This window comes from Phacochoerus africanus, chromosome 11 (assembly GCF_016906955.1).
Source record: "Phacochoerus africanus isolate WHEZ1 chromosome 11, ROS_Pafr_v1, whole genome shotgun sequence".
NCBI lineage: Eukaryota > Metazoa > Chordata > Mammalia > Artiodactyla > Suidae > Phacochoerus > Phacochoerus africanus.
The window spans coordinates 90,981,832-91,003,101 of record NC_062554.1 but is presented as its reverse complement, the minus strand read 5'-3'; the positions used below and the strand labels follow the sequence as shown (position 1 = coordinate 91,003,101).

The 21,270-nt window shown below is 36.1% G+C and overlaps 1 protein-coding gene across 3 annotated transcripts in view; it reads left to right on the top strand.

Annotated features, from left to right (window-relative positions):
• HYCC1 (hyccin PI4KA lipid kinase complex subunit 1) overlaps positions 1-20,525 on the top strand; it is an 86,853-nt gene extending 66,328 nt beyond the window's left edge. Inside the window, exons 10-12 of one of the 3 annotated variants that reach the window (XM_047752329.1) lie at positions 52-211; positions 17,537-17,832; positions 18,626-18,762. In XM_047752329.1, the coding sequence (XP_047608285.1) occupies positions 52-211; positions 17,537-17,805 (429 nt within the window). In that variant the 3' untranslated portion in view covers positions 17,806-17,832; positions 18,626-18,762. Of the gene's footprint in view, positions 1-51; positions 212-17,504; positions 17,833-18,625 lie in introns of those variants that run through there. The other 2 variants (XM_047752328.1, XM_047752330.1) reach the window with 2 other exon arrangements.
• Positions 20,526-21,270: the final 745 nt, after the last annotated feature.

Below are 21,270 nucleotides of genomic sequence, written 5' to 3'. Positions count from 1 at the left end.
TCATAATACATCTGGTAAATGCCAATCTTAAATTATATCTTTTCTTCTTAGGTTGCTAATGCAATACAGGCTTCATTGCCTCATGGTGCCATGAAATCTAGTAAGGAGGGTACAAGGTGTATTCAAGTTGAAATTACACCAACTTCCTCTAGAATATCAAGAAATGCAGTAACCAGCATGTCAATTAGAGGTCATAGGTGGAAAAGACACGGTAAGAAATAAAAAACTCTTCAAATTAGAGGATTGTTAGTGCTCTCTCCTTTTTCTCTGTACTTAAGGTGCCGCACCTAACTTTAGTAAATAGTACCACAGTGACATGGAAGAAAGAGCTGTTGGATCACCTTTAATTTTTAATTTATTATGGACAAATGGCAGGCAGTAAGAAAACAGATGTCCTTATGTTATATATGAATGAAAATTTATTTAAACATTGTATTAGCTTATAAATTTTCTTTTAAATTATAGTTGATTTACAGTATGTATTAGCTTTTAAATTGTATTTCAACACAGTAGGAGAGTAGGAAAATGCATTTTTAAATTACTAAGACATTTTGGGTTTTTAGTCACAACTGTTTCCAAATAATGTTCCCGATTTTTCAACTCTTTAGCAGGTAAACTTGCATGTTGAAATAAAACAGCTAATAGGGATTTTAACATTTTCTTCTGGACTTTTTGGTAGAGAATCCCATAGTATTGATACAACTCTAGGCATTTCTATTTTCTAGAAGTTAGTTTCCTTGCAAGATTGTTTGTTTTAATATTCCTTCTTGATCATTTTATTATTTAAAGAGTCAAATGGAAGTTAATTTTATTTATCATGGCCTTCTTGATGTTTTCCATCTCTCTCCTTTCACTTATAACTTATTATTATTTTTATTTAATTTCTTACTCTTTTTTTAACTGTCCTCCTACCTAGATGTTATTGTAGTGGGCAAGAATCTGTGTAAGAAGATTATTATCACCTTCCTAGCATTAGCCATAGAATGGGAAGCAAAAAGCCACTTCTTGGCCCCAAGCAAACATATGTATTAGGGTTAAACAAAGTCCATTCTCTATTTTCTTCTTCCTACAAATTGCAGTGAAAATGGTAGCTCCTTTTGGTATATTTGGTTCCAATTGTCTCTATGATATCTATAGAGAAAATTCAAAAGTGAGAAGAATAAGATTATTTACTATGAAATAGAAAGTTGGTGACAACAGTTGCCAGTGTTCCTACTTAGGGACTCTAGGAGCCAATATGTCCATAAAAAACAAAAAAGATGATGAAAATCTCAGCTTAACCAATGATCATTTTCAGTCTTTTCCTTTCTTAAAGTAGTGTGATCAATTCTGGAAAGTCCTTTAGGAATGCATAAAAAGAGGTGGTAAATGTTTGCCATTAGCAAGGTAAATTGTACTACCATTTAAAACATATAGTCAGAATCTAAACGTGCATCAGTTTCTTCAGTGAAATTATGCTAATGAATGGGACTATATTATAGATAGAAAGTTATTTAATTAGATACTACCATGTTACCCTAAAGATCAGTTTTCTGTTTGGACATTAATATGTAAAAATAGGTATAGAGGTGATGAACCAGCTTGTATGGGTCATTGTAGCCATAAGCACTCCAAAACTACCACTACAGGAAATGTGAAAAAGAACTTTAATTCCTTTTCCACTTTCCTTTCTTGCTATTTAGCTGGACATATTCAGAATTTGGGAATAGGTCCTGCAGTTGAAATGTGAAATATTGAAGTTAATTTTATGTGCATATGTATGAAAGAGATTGGTGTGTATGCCCATAAATAGGATGTGTACCTTGCAATAAAATAGAAACCATTTTCTGGAAATATTATATAGCAAGTTACCAAAAGGAGAAAAGACTACTTGAATATATTGTATCTACTAGATTCTTAGTATATTCCAGATTCCATTTTGGCTGCCACTTAAAGGGTTGTGTCTTAAGGGTTAGTCTCATTATAGTAACCTTCCTGTCGCCTGTCTCCCTACACTTATTCAACCTTCACAACTCTAACACTTGGACAACTCCTGTTTGTGGTAACAGAAACATCAGGGATGAGGATTTAGAAGGGAATAAACTGTAAAAAGCAAGCCAGGTGCATGTAGCACATACAGAATGTAGCTTAGCCTGTTTACCACTCTTCTATAGTAGACTCTAAAATATTCCTCATCCAAGGTCCTTATTTATTTCTACAGGTAAGCTGCATTCTCCCTTTTTCAGAGCAGTTTTAGCTTTCTATCCTAGAGCAGTGTTTTTCGTTGTTACGTTTTTCTGCTAAATTGAAAGCTTTTCTGTTTTCCATCTTTATGGTCTTGACTTCTATTTTAACATCTTATCATTCTGGACTCTCACTCACACTGGTTTCTTATGGGGAAGATAGGTATCTTTACTGTAGTTCTTAAATATATAGACAGTTCTCAAGTTGTAAGTGGATTTTAAATGAAATTTATTTATATAAATTATGTTTATTATATTGCATTCATAACATGAATTATATATAAATAATAATTTATATATTACTTTTTACAGAAACAATATTAAAGGTAGATTCCAGAGTGATACTTATCATCTTAAAATGTTTCTGAAACATAGCACTGTAGAGTGTAAGTTTCCTTTATGACTGTGTGAAACATATTTAGAGTTTCTCTGATGGAGCTCTAAGTTGTTTACTGTTTCACCTATATCCCTATATTCCTTTGTGACAGCATCTCTCTCAGAAGGAGGGATTTCTTATCAGATCCTGAACTGTATCACATGGTGGGAACAAGGAATATATAACTTTAAGTCAGTGATAATGAGAGTTAGGGAAGGAGGAGAGACAAGAAAAATGAACTTTAAGAAATATTCTTTTTGTTTTTTCTTTGTCTCCTTCATTGTTATTGCCAAAGCTGGGAAGGAAAGAAGGAAATAGGCCTTTTTTTTTTCCTTCTTTTTTCTTGAATCTTTTACCTTTTTCTTTTCCTTTTTTCCTTTATTTCTTTTTTTAAAAAATGAGATATAATTGACATATAACATTATTAGTTTCAGGTGTGCAATGTAATGATTCAGTATATGGATATACAGTATTATTATTAACTATGGTCATCATGCTGTACATTACATCCTAGGACTTAATGTTTTTATATCTGGACGTTTGTGCCTGTTGATCACTTTCACCCATTTCACCCACTCCCACTTTCCACTTCTTTCAACCATCAATCTGTCCTCTGTATCTATGAGTTCAATTTCTTAAGATTCCAAATATATGGCATTTGTCTTGCTCTGTCTGACTTATTTCTTAGCATAATGCCTTTAAGCTCCATCCATGTTGGAAATAACAGGATTTTCTTCTTTTTACTGGCCAAATAATACTCCATTGTACATATACTGCATTTTCCTTTTTCATTTGTCAATGGACATTAGGTTGTTTTCATATTTATATCTTTGTTTATTGCCTTTCTCCCCTTTTCTCTATTTTGCATCCTATCTAGGGAGGAAAAAGACAGGAGTAAATGAGATTGTCCCATGGAAATAGTCAAGCAAAACTTTTATTTGCTTTTTTTCTATCTCCTTTGTCTGTAAGGAATATATATATAATTAAGCCATGTGAACATATTAGTGTGTTTGCAAATCTGAGTCACCAAAAATTACACATGAGACAAATACATTAAATTGGAGCAATTAGGAGTTCCCGTCGTGGCGCAGTGGTTAACGAATCCGACTAGGAACCATGAGGTTGCGGGTTCGGTCCCTGCCCTCGCTCAGTGGGTTAACGATCCGGCGTTGCCGTGAACTGTGGTGTAGGTTGCAGACGCGGCTCGGATCCCGCGTTGCTGTGGCTCTGGCGTAGGCCAGTGGCTACAGCTTCAATTAGACCCCTAGCCTGGGAACCTCCATATGCCGCGGGAGCGGCCCAAGAAATAGCAACAACAACAACAACAACAAAAAGACAAAAAAAAAAAAAGTTGGGGCAATTATTTTTTTTCTTAGGTGTAATAGAAAAATCTCTTTATCTTTACAGCCAAAATCAATTCGTATTTTAATCTTTCAAAAATTATCTTTGAACTGTTTTAGTCATTTGCATTACAGTTTTTTTTCTGAGCCCTTTTTAGAATGTATTTTAGGATTCTCTGAAATTTTACAGATCTGCCATCTTTTCTTAAAGTTAAGAATTTATAGTTTATATTTTTTGGAAAGCAGTTTTGGAAGGTAGAAAATTACTTTAGCTTTAGCATTATCACGCATTTCAGAATATATATCCCTTGCTGTGATCATATTATTGAATAACAGTTCAAATTCCTAGAATTAGGAGTTCCCATCGTGGCACAGTGGTTAGCAAATCCGACTAGGAACCATAAGGTTGTGGGTTTGATCCCTGGCCTTGTTCAGTGGGTTAAGGATCCGGCGTTGCTGTGAGCTGTGGTGTAGGTCGCAGACGTGGCTTGGATCTCGTGTTGCTGTGGCTCTGGCGTAGGCCAGCAGCTACGTCTCCAATTAGACCCCTAGCCTGAGAATCTTCGTATGCCGTGGGAGTGGCCCTAGAAATGGCAAAAAAAAGACCAAAAAAAATTCCTAGAATTATATTTTGACTAGTCCTATTATTATTTGTATTATTAATGGACTTTTATTTTTAAGAGCAGTTTTAGGTTCACAGCAGAAGTGAGTGGAAAATATAGAGTTCATATACCCCCAGAGCACTATCCTCTATGTCCTCTCCCACTATCAAAATCCCAAGACAGTTTTGCAAGGCGCTTTAAGTTTTATCAGACAGTACATCCTCATGTTGACTAATAGGGTGATTTTTAAAGAAATATTGGTTACAGCCAAAATATTATTTTGGCAAGACATGTTTGACAACTAGTGTGTTTGTCTGGTTTTCCCCACTTTTCACGTTATCATTTTAATATTGTGCTGACATGGCTTAACTTAATGTGTTTTCAGACTTTTTAAACATTGTATATAAGTTTTTGAGAAGAATTTATAATTCCACATCAAGATGTATGTTTAAAAAGTAAAATTGGGAGTTCCCGTCATGGCGCAGTGGTTAACGAATCTGACTGGGAACCATGAGGTTGCGGGTTCGGTCCCTGCCCCTGCTCAGTGGGTTAACGATCCGGCGCTGCCGTGAGCTATGGTGTAGGTTGCAGACGCGGCTCGGATCCCGCGTTGCTGTGGCTCTGGCGTAGGCCAGTGGCTACAGCTCTGAATCGACCCCTAGCCTGGGAACCTCCATATGCCGCGGGAGCGGCCCAAAGAAATAGCAAAAAGACAAAAAATAAAATAAAAAAGTAAAATTGCAGTGTAGAATTGCAACTTTTGACTTTCAAAGGTCATGGTTTTAGAATTAGTAGACATTATATCTATCTGTATGTATATATTTAATTTTATAAAGCATGCTGTGTTTAACTTAGTGTGTATTTTTTAACCCTAGATTTTTCAAGCCACCTGCAGATTGAGGGCTATTTAGAAGTCATAATTTGAAAGTAAAATGCAGTTAGAGGGGATGATAATAGAATAAAGATTTTTTAAAAGTATTAAGTAAGGTAAGAGAAGAATGTGAGTATATTATGACTATAACAAGAATCAAAGTGAGAATTCTAGTAAGAAAAATAAAACAGTGAAATAATATATTAATTTAAAAAATTAATAATAAAAAGGCAGTTTTATTTTCTTAAATATTTATTACCTTTAAAAGCAAATAATAACAAAGGAAAACAGAAGGTATTTCTTTATAATTATGCTTTCATTCTATTGTCATTGCTTCTCTAAAGCTATCTTCATTATCTACCATTTTAGTTATGAGCCATTTTTCTTAAATCCCTGAGTGATTCTCTACAGGATTTTATTATACAGCTTATTTATTTCCTTGTACTTTTCCACTCCTTCTTTTCTTCTAGAGCAAATTGAATTGCTATTTTTTGTCTCCCCCCCCCCACCATTATGACTCACTCTTCTACTTTTTAAAAAATTATCTGTACTTGGAAAAATGTAATCAACTTTCCCCCTTTAAAAAAAAAAAAAAAAAACAACTTGGTGAAATACCTGAATACCTGTGCCATAAAAGTCCCCTAATTAAGTTATGGTTGCAAGTAATGAGTGCTTCTAATTTTTGCTAACTAGTTGTCTGATAAAAATCTTATCTAGTGAAATCCTAATTCTTTTTTACTACCCAGTATTTTTTCCATTTGTGCCCTTGTAATGAAACATGTCACTGAAAAGCATTTTGGTATGCTTTATAGCACTAGGTAAAGGATGATTGTTTATTAAGAATTACTTCCTTTTACTAGCTACACAGTAATTGTGTTCTTGATATGTTTTTATTAGCTAGCTTGCTATTCAAATAGTCCTGTGATTGACTAACCTTTTCATTGGCTTTCCTCAATTTGACACAAACAGGTTTATGTAGTTTCAAACAAAAAAGTATACATAATGTTATACAGTACTAACAGTTAGTTTATTCTGTGTATTTTCAGTAGCCCTGAAGAATAATTCTATAACTCAGTTATCTGACATTTATATCAGATTTTTTTTTTGTCTTTTTTTGTCTTTTTAGGGCCGCACCCGCAGCATATGGAGGTTCCCAGGCTAGGAGTCTAATCAGAGCACAGCTGCTGGACTATGCCATAGCCACAGTAATGCAGGATCTGCAACCTACACCACAGCTCACAGCAATGCCAGATTCTTAACCCACTGATTGAGGCCAGGGATCGAACCCACAACCTCATGGTTCCTAGTTGGATTTGTTTCCGCTGCGCCCACGAGGAGAATTCCATATATCAGCATTTTAGAATGTTGTTTTAATACCTGTTGTCTGAATCCCAAATTGACATGAAAATAGAATAAATTTATATTCTTGTTTATGTCTGGTCACAGCTGTTTGCAACAGGTAGACATAACAATAAAAGCTATATTTATTATCTAGATTCTTTGAATTTTGCCTTTTGGTCCTGTCATGTGTTAAATTATTTATTTTTCTAATTTGCATTTCATTATTTTGACTTAGGAGATCCAGGAATACAGAGTTTAAAGTAGTGGAAAAAAAAGCTACGTGTGTGTGTGTGTGTGTGTGTGTGTGTGTATGTGTGTATGTGTATGTGTGTGTGTATTTTGGCCACTGTGCGTAGCAACTTGATGTGGGGTCTCAGTTCCTAGACCAGAGATTGAACCCAGGCCACAGTGCTAAAGTGCCAAATCCTAACCACTAGACTACCAGGGAACTTCTCGAGGGCTGCATATATTTTTAAGTCTCCTAACTTATTAACACCAAATCAGTACACTATGAATTTTAGAGGATTTAATTAATTATATAGAACGTTTAAGTGAAAAAAATGAAATAAAATACAGTTTATATAGATTGAATCTAAAGAAAGTTGGGGTTTTCTTGTGGCACAGTGGGGTTCTCACGTGGTCACTGCAGTGACTTGGGTTGCTGCTGTAGTATGGGTCCTGTCCCTGGCCTGGGAGCGTCCACATGCTGTGGGCGCAGGCACTCCCCAGAAAAAAGTTAAAAAAAGAAAGTGAAGTTTCATGTTGTTATAGCAGTTTTATTGCATTTTCAACATTAAGTTTCTATTTAAAGGATGCTAAGTTATTTAAATAAAGTGAGATTATTATAGCAAAATTCAAGACCTGTGATTATGTTTTTAAAAATGACAAAAAATGTAATTTGCTTCAGTTTGCTCAGTGGTTTAGTACTAACTTATTAGATGTGAATAGAAATGGGACAGTTGAAAGATACAGTTCATATTGGAAAAGAGTTTAATTATAAAAGGTATATTTCAGCTAAATTATTTATTTATTTATTGTTGTGTGTGTCTTTTTGTCTTTAAGGGCCTCACCCACAGCATATGGAGGTTCCCAGGCTAGGGGTCAAATCGGAAGTGTAGCCACCAACCTACACCAGAACCACAGCAATGCCTGATTCAAGTTGCATCTGCAACCTACACCACAGCTCACAGCAACGCCGGATCCTTAACCCACTGAGTGAGGCCAGGGTTCAAACCTGTGTCCTCATGGATGCTAGTTGGTTTCGCTAACTGCTGAGCCACAATGGGAACTCTAGTTAAATAATTTTAAAATAATTACAAATATTTCAAAACATTTAATCTAGTCTTTCTGGATTGTGTAGATGGTAAATGCCATAAGTCTTGAGATGGAACGTGTGAATCTGATTTTATGACTTTATGAGTAAAGCATTTGAGGAAAAACAGAGTTACTAATAGTTATAATGTGCTTTGAAAAATGAAGAAATAGTAATTTAAAACTCAAAAATAGTAAACTTTAAAGAATTGACTATTGGAATTCTACATTTGCAATTCGAAGTTTATAAAGCATTATTTTTACTTTAAAAGTTGTTTATACTTATTAAAGAAATTTAGAAAAAAAATCATTTTGACACACTCCATTATTTTCAGATTCTAAAATGCCATTTGAGGAACACATTTTCCTTTCCCAATATAGATGATAAAACATTTGGAGCAAAAATAAGCATTTCCTTCTGACCAAACTTAGTATTGCATGAATTTTACCTGGCATTTTTGATATAGAAGACAAAATAATGTATGAGGAAATGTTAGGTGACACAAAGAAAAAGGATGCATTAACTAAAGAGCTAAAATACAATTGACACATGTGAACATTAGTATTAAAAAGGAAGACAGTCGTTTTAGAATCTTGGTTTAACTAACTTTAGAAGAAAATGAAATATCTTAGTCTATTTCTGTATAGAATCAAGTAAAATAATTTTCTATACAGAGAGGCAGGATCATTAAAATTATTGGTCCTATGAGGCAAAAACAGTTGCTTGTAAATTATTGTGTTCTACCGTTTTTACTAAGGAGGCCTTTTATAATTCATGCTGTAGTTAAGGAATTTATTATTTATTGTTATGTATTATTAAGCTCTACCCCTTCCTCCTGTCTTTTATTTTTATTTTTTTAGGTTTTTATTTTTTTCTATTATAGTTGATACACACGCACACGCACATGCATATACACACATACATATGCATTCTTTTTCTCATGTTATCCTCCATTATGTTGCATCACAGGTGACTAGATATAGTTCCCTGTGCTGTACAGCAGGATCTCATTGCTTATCCATTCCCAATGCTGTAGTTTGTATCAACTAACCCCAAACTCCCAGTCCATCCCACTCCCTCCTACTCCTGCCTTGCAACCACAAGTCTGAGTTTGTTTCTTTTCTGTAGATAGGTTCATTTGTGGCGTACATTAGATTCCAGGTATAAGTGTGGGTTTTTTTTGTTTTGTGGGTTTTTTTTGTTTGTTTGTTTTTGTCTTTTTAGGGCCACACCCTGGGCATATGGAGGTTCCCAGGCTAGGGGTCAAATCGGAGCTGTAGCTGCTGGCCTACACCACAGCTACCACAATGCTAGATCCAAGCTGCATCTGTGACCTACACCACGATTCATGGCAATGCTGGATCCTTAACCCACTGAGCAAGGCCAGGGATTGAACCTGCGTCCTCATGGATACTAGTCAGATTCTTTTCCACTGAGCCATGACAGGAACTCCTGTAAGTGTCTTTTAAAGAGCATTTGTTGCACAGTGCTCACAGAGGAGAAAAATCAGCTTTTATAGATAGTTTTATAGTAGATTTGCTCACTTGTTTTTGTTCTATCTGATCATGAGGATCTTTAATCATGAAAGATTCATCTCATTCAGCAGCATCCATATGTTGCAATTCTCAAAGAGATTTTTTTTTAATACACAAGTTTAATAAAGATGACAGAAAAAGTTACTGAGAGTGATTGAATCCACCTCAATAAGGAGAATTGTGTCCTTTACTGTATGCACAACACAATTTAAGACTTGACTCTTCTTTAGTTAAGGAACCCAGTGGTAGTTCCTGACCAGTGTGTCTATAAATAAGTCGTTCAGGTCCAGACTGTGTTTTTCTCTGTGACTTGGGCTTCTCTTTTCTTATCTGGAAATTATTCTTCTGGCTTCAGGACTCAGATTACAAAATCTTAGTCTTCCTTCATGTGCATGCTGAGAGTACAGTCGCTTACTCTGTGAGGACCGTATTCTGTGTTTCTGTGGCAGCTTTGCTTTCCTCTAATCCACCTTGCAAATTACCGGCCCAGGCTGTGAACTGTTACAACTGCTATTCTTTCTAACTCAGGACATGGTTTGTGCTCAATATTTTGTGTTCACACAAATAAACTTCTATTGATTATTAATTTATCTGTGGTATTGTCAATGGATGCCCACTGCAGTCAGAATGAAATGTAAGCTCTGTAATATGGCATAGGTGGCTCTAGTGATTTGTCTTGCTTACTGCCATGACCTCACCTACATACCACTCTCACTTTTTCTTCTAACCCTTCAACATACTAAGCCATTTCTGCCTTAGGGGCCGAAAATGTACTAGCAATTTGGAAGATTTTAGCTGAGATTTGAATGAGAGTTTAAACGCTCTTCCTCCACAGTATTGTACAGCCGGTGCTTTTTCATCATTCAGACCTCAGGTCAAATATCCCTTCCTGAAAGAGGTCTTCCCAGACCACCTATCTAAAGTAGACTTTCTCCCCTTCTACCCTGCTTACTCTTTCCCATTATTCTTTTCTTCATTGCATTTTCCACTATATAGTATTTCTCTTGTTTACTTAATTCCCATACTACAAGTATGTATATTGTAAGTATACAATATACTTACACATACTTATACATATTTAAGTATGTATATTGTAAGTATGTATGTATCCCAGAGCCTAAAACAATATCTGGTATATAATAGGTGCTCAATAAATAGCTGAATGCATAAATGAGTGAATGATAAATTTATAATATGGACTGAGCAATTGTTCTTTCCTTATTTAAAAAAAATAATTCTGTTCTTATTTTATTGAAAAATACTATAACAACATGATAGTAAACTGGGTAGAAGGATATTCACTTATAATCCTGGTACTTAAAGAGTTGCCATTTTAGGAGTTCCCGTCGTGGCGCAGTGGTTAACGAATCCGACTAGGAACCATGAGGTTGAGGATTCGGTCCCTGCCCTTGCTCAGTGGGTTAAGGATCCAGCGTTGCCGTGAGTTGTGGTGTAGGTTGCAGATGCGGCTCGGATCCCGCGTTGCTGTGGCTCTGGCGGAGGCCGGTGACTGCAGCTCCGATTCAACCCCTAGCCTGGGAACCTCCATATGCCGCAGGAGCAGCCCAAGAAATAGCAAAAAAAAAAAAAAAAGAGTTACCATTTTACATATATGTACATGTATTTTTCATAGTTGCACTTTCTTTAAATTTTTTTATTTTGCTTGTTCAGTTAACATTATCAAACATTTTCCCAAGTTGTTCTAAGTTCTGTTATTTTAATGGCTACATGATACCATGTTGAATTGTTATTCCATCATTTACTTAACAATTTCCTTAATATGTTAATTTGTTTCTAATTTTTTGCAATTGTATACAACACTGTAATGAATAGCTTAATGAACATAGAAAACTTTTGTCTCCCATTGAATAGAATAAATTGTAAACATTAAACCAACTGAATTACTATGAAATTGTTCAGGTATTTTGTGATATTATCTTGAAAATTGTAAAGGAATGTGTATGACTTTCTTTTTGAGTTTACTCTAACATACTTTACATAATTATGTCAGAATTTTATGATATAGACATTTGAGGTACAGATTAATTTTTTTAAATATCAGTTTATTTCATTTTTTGCAAATAAACTTGTAAGTGCCTTAGATCATAATTAGACTCCTTTAGACTTATGAATCAGCATACAGAGCTGTGGAAATGCTGTGAATAATGAATTATTCTTTTTGTTTGTTTGTTTGTTTGGTTTGTCTTTTTTAGGGCCGCACCCTCGGCATATGGAGGTTCCCAGGCTAGGGGTTGAATCAGAGCTGCAACTGCCAGCCTACACCACAGTTACAGCAACTCAGGATATGAGCGAGTCTGAAACCTACACCACAGCTCATGGCAATGCCGGATCCTCAACCCACTGAGCAAGGCCAGGGATCAAACCTGCATGCTCATGGAAATTAGTCGGATTCGTTCCCACTGTGCCATGACCGGGAACTCCAATAAATTATTCTTTTATTTATATTGTCACTGTTAGTAAATAGGGTAGCTGTGAAAAAATAAAGCTAAAGCTAGGATAAAGAGTGTCATGAGTAACATATGGAATAGATATTTGAGATTATAAAATTACATATGAGAGGAATCATAACTTTTCATTATCAGTTTTAATGATATTTGCAATTTTTTATTCCCTCAAAGCCAGAAGACATTTTGTAGGGAAAAATGATTTGAGTGCCTTTAAGAACCAATTTGGAAATGTCTATTAAACGTATTTTTTAACTCTCCTCATTTCTATACATGGAGAGAAGTTTACCTCTTTTTAAAGGCTATACAAATAAAAAATTCTCTGAGAAGTTTCTCTTTGGATCTTTTTTGACCTTTTTGAATTATTTGAAGTCATATGTAAGTATTGCTTTTTATAGGCATAGAACAATCATGACACCTTTTCCATAAATTTTTGTTTTGAGCTTTTAAATAGAATCTACTTTCTTTTTTTTTTTTTTTCGATTTCTTGGGCCATTCCCACGGCATAAGGAGATTCCCAGGCTAGGGGTCGAATCGGAGCTATAGCCACCAGCCTATGCCAGAGCCACAGCAACGCGGGATCCAAGCTGTGTCTGCAACCTACACCACAACTCATGGCAACACCAGATGCTCAACCCACTGAGCGAGGTCAGGGATTGAACCCGCAACCTCATGGTTCCTAGTCGGATTCGTTAACCACTGAGCCACGACAGGAACTCCATAGAATCTATTTTCTTAATGCATTTATATTTCCTTAAGATACCTCCCTTATTGTTTTTTTTTTAAGAAAGAGGTAACTTCCTCTTCTTAGCTACGTATATTATCCTCTGAATAACATAATAAAAGAACTACAGATTTTGTAGTCTTTTTGATGTTACTAAGCATTTTACTAAACCTACATTTAGAGGCAGTTACTTAACTTTTCTAAAACAAAGAGCCTTTGCTTTTCTTTGTCATCTAAAATTCTTATTAGCTATATATTATTTTTTCATTTTATAAAGTCAGGTAACACATTCCCAGATTATCTTTCTCATCTCTTCTTTGTGTTCAACTTTATTTATTCTAATAATAATTTTATCTCATAACTGAAGATTCATTCAGTTTATCAAACAAGTGTTTATTGGGCATATATGTATGCAAGCTACTTTCCTAAGAACTAGTTATGCAGCAGTGACTAAAAAAAAAAAAAAAAAAAAAAAATCCCTGGCCTCATAGAACTTACATCTGGTAGACAAGATAAGTAATTGTAGGTTAGAGAGTCATAAAGTGTCAAGAGAAAAAAGTGGGAAAGAAGGCATATGAAACTTGACAGGATGATCAGGGAGGCCTTCACTGAGAAGGAAATTTTTGAGAAAAGACCTGAAGGAAGTAATGAGATGGGTGAGCCATGTAGCTATGTAGGGAAAAGCATTCTGGGCATAGGCAACAGAAAGACCAATGAAAAATTGTGTGTAGGGGGATTGGGTTACAGAATTATATAGGGAAAGAAGTTGGAGACATAACAGAGCGCAAGATCATATAACAGCTGTTTGTTAGGTAATTATCTTTCTTTATTCTGTAATTTTCCTGAGAATTACAGTGTTCTTTCTAGCTCTGTGCAGAATTATATGCTTTTCTTTCTTTGAATTAAATAAGCAGTTAAAAAATCTTGATGGAGTTCCCGTCGTGGCGCAGTGGTTAACGAATCCGACTAGGAACCATGAGGTTGCGGGTTCGATCCCTGCCCTCGCTCAGTGGGTTGAGCATCTGGCATTGCCATGAGCTGTGGTGTAGGTTGCAGACGCGGCTCGGATCCCGCGTTGCTGTGGCTCTGGCGTAGGCCGGTGGCTACAGCTCCGATTCAACCCCTAGCCTGGGAACCTCCATATGCCGCGGGAGCGGCCCAAGAAATAGCAACAATAACAACAACAACGAAAGACAAAAAGACAAACAAACAAACAAAAATCTTGTGGTTTTTAACATTTTTGAATGATAATATACATAAATTAATTAGTCAAAGATTTTGGGGGGTTTCTGTTGTAGCTCAGTGGGTTAAGGACCCCGTGTTGTCTCTGTGAGGATGCAGGTTCAATCCCTGGCCTGAGTGGGTTAAGGATCCTGTATTGCCACAAGCTCTGGCATAGGCTGCAGCTGTGGCCCTGATTCAGCCCCTGGCGAGGGAGCTTCTGTATGCTTCAGGTGCAGGTGTGTTTTAAAAAAATAGATTTTTGCTTGTGGAAAAACAAATGATCTCATTTTTCTACTTGCCATTTCATTTCACAATTTTAAAAAATTGATATTATTGGAGTTCTGACTGTGGCACAGTGGAATCAGTGGCGTCTCAAGTGTGCTGGGACACAGGTTCAACCTCCAGCCTGGGTTAAGGATCCAGCATTGCTGTAGCTGCAGCATAGGTGGCAACTGTGGCTTGGATCTGATACCTGGCCTGAGAACTCCATATGCTGCAGGGTGGCCAAAAAAGGAAAAAAAAAAATAGTATTATTGTTTTCTGGGCCACAGATCTTACTATTATCCTATTAAATGTGATTAGCATCCAATTGCTTAGTGCTTCTTTTATATAATGTTCTTGTCATTTTCTAGTGTTTCTTGGAAAATTCTAAATTTTCATCATTATAGCACCATTTTAAATTAATTTTCATTGGAATCTTTAAAAAAATAAACTCAACTAAAAAAATAAGTTAACCTTGACAGTTATGACTTTTTTAGGTTTTTGTTGGGATTTATTTGTTCTAGCTCTTTGTTTAGCCAAAGCAAATTATTTGTTTTCTATGAAATGACCAGGAATCTAAGCAAATAAGTTAAACCTAATTGAAAGATATCTATCAGAGAATATTTAATTCAAATTGACTTTAATGAATTGAAGAGTTAGAATTTATGGTTTGTTAGAATGGACATGGGACGTCAAAAGATTTTAATGTTAAAGTCCCCCACATAGCAGTTGTTTTAGCTCTTTCTGAACTTCAGTTTCCTTGTCTGTAAATGGAGCCAAGTTGCCGCTTCAGAGGCTCACCAACACATTGTTTTAAGAATATTATTGAATAACATATGTGAATGATCTCAAGAAAACTATTTAGGGTCAATCAATGTAAACAGTGTTGTTTTCTATACTGTTAGGTCACTTATGCTTATCTTTTAAAATTTTATTAAATTTAGTATTCATTGGCTTTATTATGTCTGGATAATTTCAACAATTTATAATTTTTGTGGGACTGGTGATCCCTTTAATAGTTCTTTTGTGAGGGAGTTCCCGTTGTGGCTCAGTGGTTAACAAATCTGACTAGGAACCATGAGGTTTTGGGTTCGATCCCTGGCCTCACTCAGGGGGTTAAGGATCTGGCGTTGCCGTGAGCTGTGATGTAGGTCGCAGATGCAGCTCAGATCTCGTGTTGCTGTGGCTCTGGCGTAGGCCAGCAGTTGCAGCTCTAATTCGACCCCTGGCCTGGGAACCTCCATATGTCGTGGGAGCAGCCCTAGAAAAGACAAATAAATAAATAAATAAATAGTTCTTTTGTGAAACTTCTTCTACATTGTAAATGGACACGTCTTGGCTGTGACCCAACAGTGCCGTGCTGGTTTTATTCTCAGTTGCAGTGGCCTCTGGCATTTACTTCAGGTTTTACTTGCCCTCACTTCGAAGACAATTAGCAAGGGGAAATGGGCTCGTTTGGAACTTTTGAGTCTCATTAAATGTCTTTTATGGAGCTCACCAACATGATTTAGCCTATTTAGAAAAAAAAAATTTTTTTTTCTTTTTAGGATATGTTCAGCCAAAAGTTTACAAAGTACTAGGTAATTGGGAAATTAATATACCAACACATTGGCCCAGTAGCCCAGGGAAACACTTAAGCTTTGAGGACCTTCCAAGATGCATGTTAGCTGCTGCATGTGGAGTATTCAGGGCACCTATAATAGCTTTTGTTTTAAGTTTTCAAAATTTAAAAGAATCGGAATAGAGCAGTGGTTCCTAAACTTTGCTGCACGTTAGTCATGTGGAAATTTTTAAAAATCCCAATGCCTAAGTCATACCTCATACTACTTAAATCAGAATGTCTACAGTGATGGGAGTTTCCATTGTGGCTGAGCAGTAACGAACCTGACTAGTATCTATGAGGATGCAGGTTTGATCCCTGGCCTCACTCAGTGGGTTAAGGATCTGGTGTTGCCATGAGCTGTGGTGTAGGTCACAGACACGGTTCAGATCCCACATTTCTCTGGCTGTAGTGTAGGCCTGAAGAAGCTGCAGCTCCAATTTGATCCCGAGCTCAGGAACTTCCATGTGCCACAAATTCAGCCCTAATAAGCAATAAATAAATAAATAAAAATGCCTAGGGTGAGTGCCAGGCATCATTAGTACCTAAAGAGGAACAGCAAAGTGGGGGCCCACAGGAACATGTGGCTCTGGCCTCCATTCTTTCACCTGTTTACTGTTTCACATACTTTAGCATCATTAATGAGAGCTTGATGTCCTATTTTGGAAAATATTTGAACACAGTGGGTAATGTCCCTCACTCAGACTTGTGGTCTGCCTTTTTAAAGAGTATATGCTGTTTTACATAGTCTTATGTTTTGAATTTTAACTTTCATTATTGGTGCATGGAAGATATATTCATGTTATTTTTTCCCATTTATTACAGATATTTCCTTGACAACTTTAAGTAAACCATGGCTTTGTGATTTGAGACACAATAAAATAACAAGTATTCACTAGTTAGGAGTTTCATTCCTTTGTTTTGGTTTCAAATGACTATTTTCAGAATAAAGAACCAAGAGCTGATTTGTTTTTCCAAATCCATTCTTATTTTTCTTCAGTTTAGTAATGAACTGTTACAAATTAACCTAAATTAATGGAATTAATATGAGCCTGAAGGACTAGACTGTTATATTATAGCCGCAACATACAAGATGATTGTTGTGTGAGACAAAAACTATTTCTGTAGCATTTCTAACCATGATATAAGAGAATAAGCATTTTTTCAATATTGTGGTTTATCAAGGCAGCCTCAGTATAATCTAATTTAAAAGAATTGTGCAAAGGAAATTCCTAAGTGGCTTGGTTCCTCATGTTCACAAGCACTAGAATATTGGCTATATACATCCTTGAAAATTTGCCTAAGGCCTGATATAAGTTCAAGTGGTCACAATATCATTTTAAAACAATAAAATTTCTGTTTAAAATCATAAAAAACCTTCTCCATTGTCCATGTCAAATATATGTGTGAAAAAATCCAGAACATAAATTGATGCTCTGAGTTTTTTCATTGTCATTTAAAATGAAAGAACACGACCCCATTGTCTCCAGTACTGTCAGAGTATTGTAAATTATGGAAATTTCTACAGTCCAAATATTTAGCTTAATAGCTACCTAACATTCAGTCGTCCAATTTTTGTTTTGGATCTTTTGCTTTTCTTGTTTTGCATTTTTGTTTTGTTTTGTTTTCAGCCATCATTTTGTCTTATCATCTTCAATTCTAGAGCAACCTGACAGCAGTAATGATACTACTGAACTGGGCATCCTTGTCATTCCTGAGATTAGTGTCACAAATGTGGCCGGAGAGAGAACCGGGAATGGGGAAAAAGGCAGAACACTAGGAGAGATTGATGCTCAGCATTTACAGGGTGTACAGGAGACAGCCACAGATCCTAGAACTGAGAGCAAAGGCTTGCCAGAGATCAGGAGGCAAAAATCTGTAAGAAAAATGATGGAGGATGGAATAAGCTCACCTGGCAGAGTGCAGTTTTAGCACAGCACTTTATAGCTGCACTCCAAGGTATCTCATGGCAGAGGGCCACTGCTGCATGTTCTAAGCAACAGTTGCACAGTCACAAAAATTTTGCATGTCATCTAATCTAAATGCATGAATTATGCACCACAGTTTCTCAGTGACTCTTAATGCTCTTTGGAATGGTCATATCTCTACTGTCTCTGAGTAAATTATTATGAAAATGAGATGGAAAATTGCTTCCAAAATAATTTTCTGCTTATGTTTTGAGAATCTAAAATTACTTTTTCATCTTTTTCTTTTTGCCATCTTTAATATAAAGGATTGTATCATTTATAATGTATAAAGAATTTTAATATGTTTGAGCTTCTGATACTTATGGTCTATATATTTTTCTCAACAAGGTAATGTAGAAGTGCAACTTTGAAAAAAATCTCTAAAATATTTAAATACTGTTTTTAAAAATATTCCTTAGTACAATCTTTGATTTTACACTGCTTTGCTAGTGGAGGAGAATTTACTCATAGTTTTACTGTGTTGTATTTCTCCTAATTATTTCTGATCTTTTGCATGAATAGTAAGAGAACTCTTTCTAAAAACACAGTGGGGTGTGGTTTATGGCATGCTTTTTGTTTAATACACTCTAAATTACTCTTTTTTAATTATAATGAATTGATTGATGTTGTAGAATGTTTTGATTTATCCTTTGATTTTGGTCTCCAATCTGTTGCTTTACGTAATTATGCTAAAGTTTAATTTATATAAAATATACTTGATATTAGTCATGAAAAAAGTATTGCTTAAAATGATGTTAATTAATCTTTGTCATTTCTTTGTTTAGGAAATACAGAATTAACAGGTCAAGAAGAACTGATGGAGATATCTGAAGTTGACGAGGGATTTTATTCCAGGGCTGCATCTAGTACCAGCCAGTCGGGTTTATCAAATAGTAGTCAAAATTGTAGTAACAAGACAAGTGTAGGAAAGACTCAGAGACGGTCAGGAGGAAGCAAAACTGGAGGAAAAGAGAAAGAAACTTCAGGGGAGTCTTGCAAAGATCACTTTGCTCGAAAACAAACTCAGAGAGCCCAAAGTGAGAATCTCGAGCTTCTCTCCTTGAAGAGACTTACATTAACAACCAGCCAGTCCCTGCCTAAACCTAGTAGCCATGGTTTGGCTAAAACCGCCGCGACTGTATTTAGTAAGTCCTTTGAACAAGTCAGTGGTGTCACAGTCCCACATAACCCATCTTCTGCTGTTGGCTGTGGGGCTGGGGCAGATTCCAATAGGTTTTCTGCTTGTAGTCTCCAAGAAGAAAAGCTTATTTATGTTTCTGAAAGGACTGAACTTCCAATGAAGCATCAAGCAGGTCATCAGAGACCTCCTAGTATTAGCATTACTCTGTCCACAGATTAATTTGTAATCGTTTTCTCATGTAACCAGTGAATCTGGAAATATGACTTTGCTTCTTTATCAAAGTGCCCAGGGTCTTTCATCCCTGTTCCTGACAAGAGCACTGCTGTCTTAAATTCTGCTACCTTGACTTTATGAAGTGAATAATGTCTAGATTGCAGTAAGTTGACATATGGTTTTGTTATGTCTTGGTTATGTTTTTTCCCCTTAGTTTGAGTATTTTTTTTCCTTCTTCTTTTTTGTTTTTGTTGTACTAAAATTGTCAGTGTGACAATACATTTTGGCAGGTTGTCTGATCAGATTGGTTACATCTCATGTGGGGTTGTGAGTCTTTTTTTTTTTTAATAACTGCTATTTTGGAAGCTGTATGTTTGGCCTTCAGTGTAAAAGGGGAGCTCCATGTATGGGAACTATTTTTTAAGGATGAGGCTGAGCTGCAACTCTAGGAATTCTATGAAAAACAGGCTTGTGAAAAAAACAGAATTGATATGTATGACAAGTGCCCTATAAAAATGTTTGTAATCGGATCACCTTTAAGATTAGTAGGGCAGTTTGTATAAAGTACTGGAAAATGCCTGGGAACTCAGTAGTACCCTGAATTATTATATGATTGCAGGGATGTGAAGAGGGATTTCTGTTGTTATATTTGAAACATTTTTTCTATAAAAATATCGGATTGCTAGTAGATGTGTTGTTTTGAAGCATTTGATCTGGATTTAGCAGGTGAAAATCCCTTTCTTTTTCTTTTCTTTTTTTCTTTTTTTAGCCATGCCTCTGGCAGGCTGAAGTTCCTGGGCCAGGGTCCAACCCAAACCATAGCAGTGACCTTAGCCACAGCAGTGATAATACCAGATCCTTAAGTGCTAGGCCACCAGGGAGCTCCTGAAAAATCCCCTTCAGTTCCCAAGATGTACTAAGCCATAAAGCTGACTTATCTTGCTGCTGGACTTCAGGAATCCTACTAAGTTTGGATTCCCATAATTCAGAGCACACATCATTGGAGACTTCCTGGAAATCACTCTAAATTTTACAACCTAGCTCTCAAGACGTCATTCATTGTTCACCATGTAACACTGAATTGTTTGTCTACAAATGAAGGAAATTAGGTAAATTTTTCATGTATAAAATATCATTGAAAAAAAATTAAAATAGTGACTTAGGACAAAGGACATTTATATATTTTAACTAATTTAGGGCTATTTATGTTTGTTTTTAAAATTCAAGCTATAAAATATGAAAAATATTAAATGTGTTTCTTGTTGTTGAACAAGCCTATGTTAAATGTTTTTGTTATGATAGAGTAAAAAGACAATATGACAGAAGTTAAACTTGTATGAAGCTACAGAGAAAATCACATGATCTCCCGATGGATGTGAAAGTGGGTTGTTTGCTGGTGGTGGTGATTTCAGCTGTGGTTGAGGTTCCTTGTAAATCAGGTATACTTAAGTAATAATTTAGGGTAAGAGAGAGTATAGTGTTGAGGATAAGAGTAAGTTGACTGGGGAGGAAGACCCAGGGAGTTGTTGCCTTGTTAGTGGTTAGTTTATAGTGGTTTCCTTTTTCACAGTCCTTAGGTGTGGTCAAACACAGAAAATGCTGGTTTTCCTCTTATACTTATGCAGAGCTCAAATGTGTGAAAAATTTGCATTTCTTTAAGACTGCTAAAGCATTCACACTATGAACGCTTTTTTTTTTTTTTGTGCGTGTGTGTGTGTGTGTGTGTGTGTGTGTGTGTGTGTGTGTGTCTCTTTAGAGCCACACTGTGACATATGGAGTTCCCAGGCTAGGGGTCGAATTGAAGCTGCAGCTGCCAGCCTAGACCACAGCCACAGCAATGTGGGATCTGAGCCTCGTCTGCGACCCACACCACAGCTCATGGCAATGCCAAATCCTTAACCCACTGAGCAAGGCCAGGGATTGAACCCACATCCTAATGGATACTAGTTGGGTTTGTTAACCACTGAGCAATGAAGGGAACTCCATTAATGCAGGTTTGACTAACTGCTTAGGCTCTTTTTTTCTTTTAACAGCCACAGCATGTGGACGTTACCAGGCCAGGTATTGAATCCGAGC